This window comes from Mytilus trossulus, chromosome 13 (genome assembly GCF_036588685.1).
Source record: "Mytilus trossulus isolate FHL-02 chromosome 13, PNRI_Mtr1.1.1.hap1, whole genome shotgun sequence".
Lineage (NCBI taxonomy): Eukaryota > Metazoa > Mollusca > Bivalvia > Mytilida > Mytilidae > Mytilus > Mytilus trossulus.
In genome coordinates, this window is record NC_086385.1 from 31155342 (window position 1) to 31165839 (window position 10498).

Genomic DNA, 10498 nt, shown 5'->3' on the forward strand with positions numbered 1-10498 from the left:
TAAAAGTATTCGTACGTTAATTAATTAATGTGGAAAAATAATGTATCATTTCGGATGAGTGTTCCAACTTTAATTATGTGTGCATTACACATATACATTTCGACGAAAAAAGATCAGTAGATAACTAAAGAAAACTTGAATAGTAAACTCACCATATATAATCGTTAAATCCAGTGGATAATATTTATATTTCGACGACACACATCAAAACTATATCGGCCGATAGCGCACATGCGAAAAACAACACTATGCCCAATATTAATGGAAACACGGATCATACCGATAACGGAGTTGATTTCGGAAAAAATAAATACTTTGAAAAAGAGAAAAAGAACAAAATGTAATGTATGAGTATAATCACAATAATTTATCCAATATATTTTGTGAAATGTCTTATGTTATGAATACTAATATAATGAATAAATAATATCTTGCCAAATAGTGCTTCCCTTAACTATTAGGTAAGCTAACATGAGGGATGCTAAGTTAAAGCTGTAAACTTAGTAAATTGTTACAGCAAATATGCAATAAAAATATTGTTACGTTGGGAAAAAAAAGAGTAAATAATATGTCCGGTGGCCGGACTAACTAACCAAAATTGCCGCCATGGCTAAAAAGAGAACATAGGGGTAAAATGTAGATTTTGTCTAATATATCTGAAACCAAAGCATTTCGAGCAAATCTGACATTGGGTAAAATTGTTAATCAGGTCAAGATATATCTGACCTGAAATTTTCAGATTGATTTGGCAAACTGTTGATGGGTTGCTGCCCCAGAATTGGTAATTTTAAGGAAATGTTGTCGTTTTTGGTTATTGTCTTGAATAATATTATAGATAGAGATAAACTGTAAACAGCAACAACGTTCAGCAAAGTAGGATCTACAAATTAGTCAACATGATCAAAATTGTCAGTTGACCCCTTAAGGAGTTTTTGCCCTTATATAAAAAAAGATGTCAATGAGACAACTCTCCACAAGAGACCAACAAGTCAACAAGTGACGAAGAAATTAACAACTAAAGGTAACCGTACGGCCTTCAACAATGAACAAAGCCCATACCGCATAGTCAGCTGTAAAGGGCCCCTAAATGACAATGTAAATCAATTCAAACGACAAAAATAACTGCCTTATTTATTTACTTATATAAAAAAAATGAACGAATAACAAATATGTAACACATAAACAAACGACAACCACTATATCACAGGCTTCTGACTTGGGACAGGCAACTACATACGTAATGTGGAGTTTACCATGTTAGCTGGATCCCAACCCTCCTCCTAACCTGATGCAGTGGTATAACAGTTACACATAAAAACGAACTATAATAATAAGCCGATCAGATGAACAAAAATACAAGTGGACGGGACCGGGTACTCGTACATCCCAACAACAAAAAAGCACTAGAAACAGATCTGAGAGTCAATTTTAAAAAATATTAATACTATTTTGTAATTTTTTACAAAAATCATCCCTACTACGGAACTAAATCTTACCAATATTGACCACTATTTTCACTAGGGTATCTAGTTAAAAAATATGTCCGATGACCCCCATGTCAAACCAATATGGCAGACATGGCTAAACATAGAACATAGGGTAAATTGCAGTTTTTGGCTGATATCTCTGAAACTAAAGCATTAAGAGCAAATATGGCAGGATTTTAAGTTGTTAATTAGGTTAATATCTATCTGCCCACAAATTTTCAGACCCTTTGTAGGCTTGCTGCCCCTGAATTGTTAATTTTGCAGTTTTTGGTTATTATCAAATTAACAGATAGAGATAAACTGTAAACAAAAATAATGTTCATCAAAGTAAGATCTACAAATAAGTCAACATGATCAAAATTGTCAGTCAACCCCGTACGGATTTATTGCGCTTTACAGTCAATTCTTATACGATTTTGTAATCCTTTACAAAAATCTTCTCCTCTGAAACTAATGGGCCAAGTTTAACAAAAATTAGCTACAATCATAATTGGGCTATCTAGTTTTAAAAATGAGTCCGGTGACCTAGCCAACCAAGCAGGATGGCTGTCATGGCTTAAATAGAACACAGGGGTATTATGTTGATTTTGGTGTGTATCTCTGAAACCAAAGCAGAGCAAATCTGACAGGGGTAAAAATGTTCATCAGATTAAGATATATCTGCCCACAAATTTTCAGACAAATTCGACAACTCGTTGTTGGGTTTCTGTCCCTGAATTGGTTATTTTAAGGATATTTTTGGTTATCTTAGATATCATTATAATATCTGATAATATCTAATATTTAATACTATTAATTATGTTTATGTTTATGACAACAGCCAAAGGCCACCAATGAGTCTTCAATATAGCGAGAAACTCCCGCACCTGGAGGCGTCCTTCAGCTGGCCCCTTTAAAAATATGTGTACTAGTTCAGTGATAATAAACATCATACTTAACTCCAAATTATACACAAGAAACTTAAATTAAAAATCACAAGACTAACAAATACCAGAGGCTCCTGACTTTGGACAGGCGTAAAATTGCGGGTTACACATGTTTATGAGATATCAACCCTCCCCCTATACCTCTAGCCAATGAAAATAAGTAAACGCACAACAATACGCACATTAAAATTCAGTTCAAAAGAAGTCCGAGACCGATGTCAGAATTTGAAACAAAAGAAAAAAAACCCAATATGACAATAATACATAAATAAGAACAGACTACTAGCAGTTAACTGACATGCCAGCTCCAACCATCAATTAATCTAAATGAAAGATTATGTCTTCATCATATGAATAAAAGGCAAAATCCCGTTAGGGGTTTAGTATTATACTATCATAAAATATATGTGAAGAACATGAACAGTGTCATGCCAACAACTGTTTCGTAAAATAAATGTGTTTAGTTCCGATGCAAAGACCCTATACGTGAATCAATATTAAAGCCAAAATATGCAATCTTTAATGATCTGACAACAGTATCGTAACTATATCCCTTCTTAATTAGTATGTTTAAAGGTTTTGTAAATTTTTTAGGTGAATACTGATATTTTTGTGCTTTGTAAAGAATATTACCATAAAAGATTAGATGTGAAATACCTGAACGTATAAGATGTCTAATAAGATGAAATACTATTTATGTCTAAATTTAACAAAACAACTCTTTACAGGCTAAATGAGGTCAAACAAGACCACAACATTTTTCATTCGTTTAGTAAATAGCTTTACTTGACGCAATATATTATTAAACGTGTTGTTATCCATTTTTTACATCACTGGGTCGATACCTCTGGTGTGAACAATCAGTCCATGAGGGTATCATCAGCTCAGTAGTCAGTGCTTGTATTGACATGATTCATCAAACTTTATTAAAATTGTCCGTTTAAATTTTTTTGAAATTATTAGGAAACTAAGGTTTCAAATCCCTTAAGCAAAGTTCACTTTAGATGAATTTGGCTATTTATATTAGGTATTTTTTACTTATAGCTCTTCAATAATTTTAGGTTCGTATACATCTTCGGATTTCAAATGTTTGGCTTTGAGCGTTCTTGAAAAGGTAATCCAGAAAAGCGCTTCGGACGCAATAAATTATTAAACGTGTTGTTTTCGATTTTTTACATCACTGGGCCGATACTTCTGCTGGTGGACTATCGGTCCCCGATGGTATGATCAGCTTAGTAGTCATTTCTTCAATAGTGACATGATTTAACAAATTTTATTGAAATTGTCCGTTTGAAAAAAAATGAAATTATTAGGAAACTAGGGTTTGAACTTATTCACACAAAGATGAATTTGGCTATTTGTATTAGGTATTTTTGACTTATAGCTTTTCAATGATTTTCGGTACTTACACATGTATACATTTTCGGATTTCAAATGTTTGGCTTTGAGCGTTCCTGATGAAGGTAAATCTAGAAAAGCGCTTCGGATGCAATAAATTATTAAACGTGTTGTTTACTATTTTTACTATCGCTGGGTCGATACCTCTGCCGGTGGACTATCAGTCTCCGATGGTATCATCAGCTCAGTAGTCAGTGCTTCGGTATTGACATGATTTAACAAACTTTAATAAAATTGTCCGTTTGACAAATTTTGAAATTATTAGGAAACTAAGGTTTCAACTCCCCCAGGCAAAGTTGACTTTATATGAATTTGGCTATTTATATTAGGTAATTTTTACTAATAGCTCTTAAATGATTTGCGGTACTTATACATCGTTTGATTTTAAATGTCTGGCTTTGAGTGTTCCTGATAAAGGTAAATTCAGAAAAGCGCTTCGGACGCAATAAGTTATTAAACGTGATGTTTTCCATTTTTTTTTTACTGCAGACGCTATGTTTTTTTTCTATTCTTACAGAATGGCGGACAGTAAATTCTGTGCTGGTTGTCAGCGCAGTGATGAAGACATTACAGCTGTATCTTGGTGCAGTGACTGCTGTGAACTTGTATGTAAGGCGTGTTCCAGAGTTCACAAAAGAATGTCCCCGCCTCACAAGATAGTACCAATGAAAGAGATACAACAACTCAGTTCGTCACTTCTTACATTGTCCAAGAACTGCGACAATCATCCAGATCAAAAGATTGCACTGTACTGCTGTCAACATGACAAGGTAGTCTGCGTGTCATGTGTTCCGATATCACATCAAAATTGCAAGTCTATCATTTCAATTGAAAAAGCTGCTAGAGGCGTGAAAGATGGTACCGCTATTTCTGATCTAGAGAGAAGGATTTCAAACCTATGTCAAGTTACAGAGAACAGACGGAGTCAAAGTGAGAAAACACTTGTAGATTTGGAAAAGAGTCGTACCAAAATAAAGACAAGGGTGTCTGAAATCAAACGGAAAGTCATTGCTTATTTAGATACGTTAGAAGCAGAGATACATAAAGATATTGATTCTAAGTATGCAAATTGTACTGAGAGTGTGTCCCGAAATAAAGATAGCATACAATCCAGTGCAGACTCGCTGTCTACATGGAAAAGTGATCTACATTCACTGAAGCAACATACATCAGAAGTTCATTTATTCCAGGTGGTAAAATTTCTAGATGCAAAAGCTTACCAAAAAAAATTAGAAATCAGAGAAATCCAAACAGCTACTGTTCCGATACTTAAATATCATCCGTCAGAATCTGAGTCGAAAATTAAGAACCTAGTCCAAGACTTGGGTACAATAACGGTTGAAAATGTCCAAGTCCAAATGCCTGTACTAGATATTGAACAACAAGGTCAATTTATAGTGAAAGACGAAAGAAAGTTATCACTGACACATTCATTACCGACCACGAAATTAGGTGATGGAGTACGTATCTTAAGTGGATGCTTTATTCCTGATGATAGGTTACTTCTCTGTCAAAACATGGTCATACTACTTTTTGTTTGTAAACCTGATGGATCGGACTCCAACGTGATTAAATTGGATTATGGACCACACAATATCAGCTTATATGCAAAACCCATGCTGTAGTATCTGTTGGTGATGCAGGTATCCAGATCATCGATCTGACATCATTGAAGCCTGGAAGGATAATTAAAGTTGAAGGAACCTGTAGTGGAATTACCTGTGTAAAGGATACGATCTGGATAAAAAAACAAATCTAACACTCTAACCATTGTGGATATCAATGGTAAGGTTCATAAAGAAATAAAAACAACATTTAGTCCTAGAAACATCTGTGCCAATCAGGATGGTGATGTGTATTGTACTGGCGTTAGTAGTGATAAAGTATTCTTAGTTTCTTCGGATGGAAAAGAACGTGAGATATACAACAGTCCTGACCTGACAACTGCTATTGGTGTAGCTGTAGATTACCGTGGTGATGTGTATGTATCAGGATGTTTATCAAACAACATACATAGAATATCTAATGATGGACAGAAACATGACATTGTTTTGTCAGCAGACGATGGTATCAATGACCGGTCGGTTTATCTTACAACAATGAAACAAGAGAACTGTTAGTCTTCAACGACTATGGTGGTTCTATCAATATTTATAAAACCAAATGAACACTGGCTAATGAACACTAAAATGACTGTAAGAATCGGTGAAAAGCCAAAAGATAAATAATATTTTTTTTATATCTTAATGACAAATTGATTTATATAACCGTGTTTTCTAATTTTGTTCGAAACTTTTTTAGATTTATTGTTACTGACAAGGTAAACCATACCGAGAGTAATCCAATACCTATTTGAATATGAAGTGTAATGGATATGAGACTTTTTAATAAATAGTGACACATTCAAAAATCTAGAAAAAAATATTAAGAGTTTGTCTGTACTAGTATGAAGTATCTCTTCAAACTTGCACACAGAGAAAGAGTATAGCACTATAAAGATGAATATGCATATTTCGGTCACACATTTTATTTTAGTTCATGAAAGACCAAAATTGTGAGTCAGTAATTATAATTTGAGACTTCTATAATTAGATCAAATATTTTGTTAAAACATGAGTGTTTCCTCATTGAATCTAGACAAATAAAAATAGCACTTTGTGTTAATAGAGACCAAAAACTGACTTTCAAAAACAATGTAATGTATAGGTTACCGAGTGACCTTAAACAATTTAAGAAAAAAATGAATACGGTATAGGCACCAATAATTAGCCCACCATGTAAACCGTGAAACATGTCATACTAGTACACTAACGGCCTAAGTTATAACAATTAAGTTTAGAAAAAAACAAACATGAAAGGCATCGATGCTAATTTATAACAATAGAAGAATGCTAACAGCTGTCGGAAAAGACATGTTATTAACTCATTGGCATGGCAAATAAGAAAAAGACAACAAGAAAATTGAGAAAGGAAATTGGGAATGTCATTTGTAATCACTAAGTAATGTTTTCTATTATTTGTACTCTATGACTGATAAAATAAATTGTCTAATAAATACCATTCAACAGCTAACAATATAAACATAGAATCATTGACTTTACACACTTTCAAGAATATAGAGTTAGAATATAAGTTACGCGTTTTTAACAGAGTTATGATAAGTCTATTCCTACGTGGAAAAGAGGAAGATCATTTTCAATGACGAACATTATGATTAGAAGCGTAGGCGAGAAATGATGAAGACCCCGCACAGTGCAATCCATTGTATTACGGCTAAACAAGTTCAATCCAGTTTTATATTATCATGACTATCGCAGATGAAATATTAGCATGCTTTACAACCCGGGATAATCTAATTTCTTGAGGGAATGAAGGATCCTGTTTTATCCAATTCATTGGTATTTCACATACGAGTGGTATGAGGCAAGTCGTACAACGTCTCATAAGTCTTGGAAAAATGTTCGTCTCACCTTTTTGCGATAATATCAGATGTCAAACTTGATTTTGAAAGATCCGAAATGTGAAACTTCAAAGGGTATTTATGATTGACTGCTGATACAGTCATCTTTTTTTAAAGCACCTGTCATGAATTATTCAACAAATAATTGTTATTTGTTGAAAACAAAATATAATATCATCTTAGTAAGAAATATCACGATTCTTTTAAATAAATTATACCATTTTCCGTGTTGTCATATAAGCAATGTATGTAGAGGTTCTTGAATATGGAAATATGGCCTTGGTTAATCTGTCTGTAAATACAAAACTATAAAACCTACATTGCTCCCGCTAATTATCTATGTATAACATATATGTTTACTGCAAATGAAAATAGTACCTCATTTAGACCGTATGTAAAGATGCAAAAGTCTCACCAGAAATATAAGATTTTCTTGACATTTTACTAAAAACATATTACTGCTATTAAAGAAATTGCACGCTTAGAGTGCTGTTAGACAAAAACAAGAGCATTTGCATTTGCAAACGAACATACACAAACATAACGGTGAGGGTTAACTGCACCTGTATTGGTTTCGTTTTAAAAGTAAAGATCTATAATTGTTAAAAGTAATTGATGGTGCCGAAATGTTTACGACTTTTTAACATATATTCTGAAACGCACATACAACCTTATTGTCTTGTGGTAGCGGTTTGGAGGGATTGAAATGAATAAAGGGTTGATCTCTATTCTGGTCAAGGATGTTTTGTAAACATCTGTTTATTTAGATATGCCAAATGTTGACACAGTTGCATCGACCGGCGGTTAGGTAAAAGACCCAGCATTTCACATATGAAGTTCAACCTACTTCTTTGAACATATTAAATTTTATCTTTTTGAAAGTGTCATTTACATCTATAATGATATAATACTAGTTTTAATAAAAAAAACATCGCGGTATAAACATTGTTATCGTCTTCTATATGTATTTTCCCCGTAGTTTTAGGGAGCCTTTATGAACATCATCTGATAGATATTGATTCTTGTATCAGCGGATACGTCATAAATTATATAATCTGGGCGTACTGATGTGTAACAGTGTACCGCAACTGTTATTTTTATATATGAAGTTTTATAATTTTAGGAAACGAATACATTAAGGTATACATTACGATTTTTCAGAGGTTTTAACTTCTGTTAATCTAATTAAATTCGTTTATTCATTATACGTTACTTGATTGTTTGTGGAAACTTGTTTTTGTCAAGGCTTACTTTGATTCTAAAAACGATGGCGTTTTACGTTTTAAGTAACATGACATTCCAAATAAACGGGAGTAAAGCCTGGAATGAAACAGCGACAATCGACGAACAAGAATCTCAGGTAATCAATTATATTTCAAATCAAGCAAGTAATTTTTAGCCTCATACAATTAAATCATCAAGTCATAATTTGCAGGCACCATGAGCCTGTAATTTAGTAATTGTCATTTGTAGCTGTTTAATATATTTTTTCGTTCATTTTTTTGGTACATTACATAGACAGTTAATGTCCTCAATCGAATTGATTTATATATTTAATGTCGGCGCCTTTTAAAGCTGGAAATGCGTTTGGCTTAGGAACTCATTTTACGGCTAAAAGTGTACCACTTTCACTATGAAGTTGTGATCAAAATCTTATCCTAAAATTGAAAGTTCATATGCACTATAATGTGTTTCAAAGGTACAAAAAAGGGCTGTGCGGCATGATTTCAACGTTGTCATGCCCTGGACTTTTTAGAGTTAAAACTAACAATAATTTCCTTAACTACCCCTACCTTGAATAAAGGGTTACCACGTAATTCAATGTAAACAATATGCAAATGTATATTTACTGGTAACATTCCCAAGTTATGTCTCTTTAAGGTAAAACACAGAGAGCATAATTGGGAACCAGTATGTTAACAACATTGTTTTTTTATGAATATTATAGATCTCCCCAAAGAGGCATGTTTGAGAAACAGCTGTATTTACAAAGTGCAACCTATAGTTGTTAATTACTGTGTCATTTGATGTCTTGTGAAAAGTTGTCTCATCGGCAATCATACCACATCTGCTTTTTATATTCTAAATTATTTGAATTAACATGTCTGTAAAGCCTGCATATTGAATACTTTCCTTTCAGATGACAATATTTAAGGGATTTCGTTTTTATCATGATTTATTTTATATAGATTGCTTTTATGTAAGTATTGACCATGCATATTATCTTAGAAACTCCCTTTTCGTCTAATACTGTACTACTTGTACTATGAAGTTTAAAAAAAGGATCATTTCCTAGAATGGAAAGGGTTGTGCGGCATATTTTCAACGTTTATATGCCCCGAACGTCTAAGAGTTTAAACTAACACTACATTTCTGAACTCTCACTACCTCGACTGTAGGGTTATCATACATTTCAATATAAACAATATTCACATATATAGTTTCTAGTAACTTTCCCAAGTTATGTCTCTAAGATAACATACATGCAGATCAGAACTTATTCAGTATGTAATAAAAATCAATTATCTATGAATATTCTATATCTCCCCAAAATAGGCGTGGTTTGAGAGACAGCGGTATTTACAAAGTGCAACACAAGAGTCGCTGCTCTAATGGAAGTTGGTTGACCATTACTGAACATCTGTTTCACATACGACGACCGATATTAAAGGAATGACTGTAGGTTTTTTTTCTGTCTGAAGAATAACATAGAAAATGAAGTGCACACTTAATAACCCGCAAAGCGTGTTATTTCAAGGTGTTCGCCACAAGTTGTATGTTTATTTCGAATAGAGAGAGACAAAAAAAAAGTAATTCCTTATAATTTAATTACAAATTCCATTCTAAGACAGAGAAAATCACGCCAAAACTTTGATGACGTCACCCTCACATGACAAAATTATGTGCTGATAGACAAAACACTGTCAGCTAATCAGAAGACGTGTTATTTCAAAGTTAAATTATGTTCCAATGGTATTTACAACATTTATGTGTTATGTTTCCCCAAATGTGATGCACTATATAAGAGGCATCATCGGGATTTGATTGCATCGTCTGTTTATTTTCGACATTCGGGATTGAATATTCTTTTCAGTATGTTGTGCTTCTCTTGTACAAAATTTTACATTCTTCATGTTCTTCATTATATAATTTTGGGGAAATCTTAACATGATAATACGAAAAGTGTAATGAAGTTAAACTAAATTAATTATTGTGAATCAATTTAT

At 33.2% G+C, this 10498-nt stretch overlaps 1 protein-coding gene across 1 annotated transcript; it reads left to right on the plus strand.

The window, feature by feature from the left end:
- The first annotated feature begins 4329 nt into the window (after positions 1-4329).
- LOC134694254 (uncharacterized) lies at positions 4330-5931 on the plus strand. The gene is made up of 2 exons (XM_063555256.1): positions 4330-5309; positions 5631-5931. Exons 1-2 carry the CDS (start codon positions 4330-4332, stop codon positions 5929-5931), a joined length of 1281 nt encoding a protein of 426 aa, XP_063411326.1.
- The last annotated feature ends 4567 nt before the right edge of the window (positions 5932-10498 follow it).

Bases quoted from the DNA above. Each gene is read 5' to 3' on its own strand.
- LOC134694254 (XM_063555256.1), top strand. From the start codon at position 4,330: ATGGCGGACAGTAAATTCTGTGCTGGTTGTCAGCGCAGTGATGAAGAC. The intron at 5,310-5,630 runs GTTACTTCTCTG...AACAACATTTAG, and splicing joins TGCTTTATTCCTGATGATAG to TCCTAGAAACATCTGTGCCA.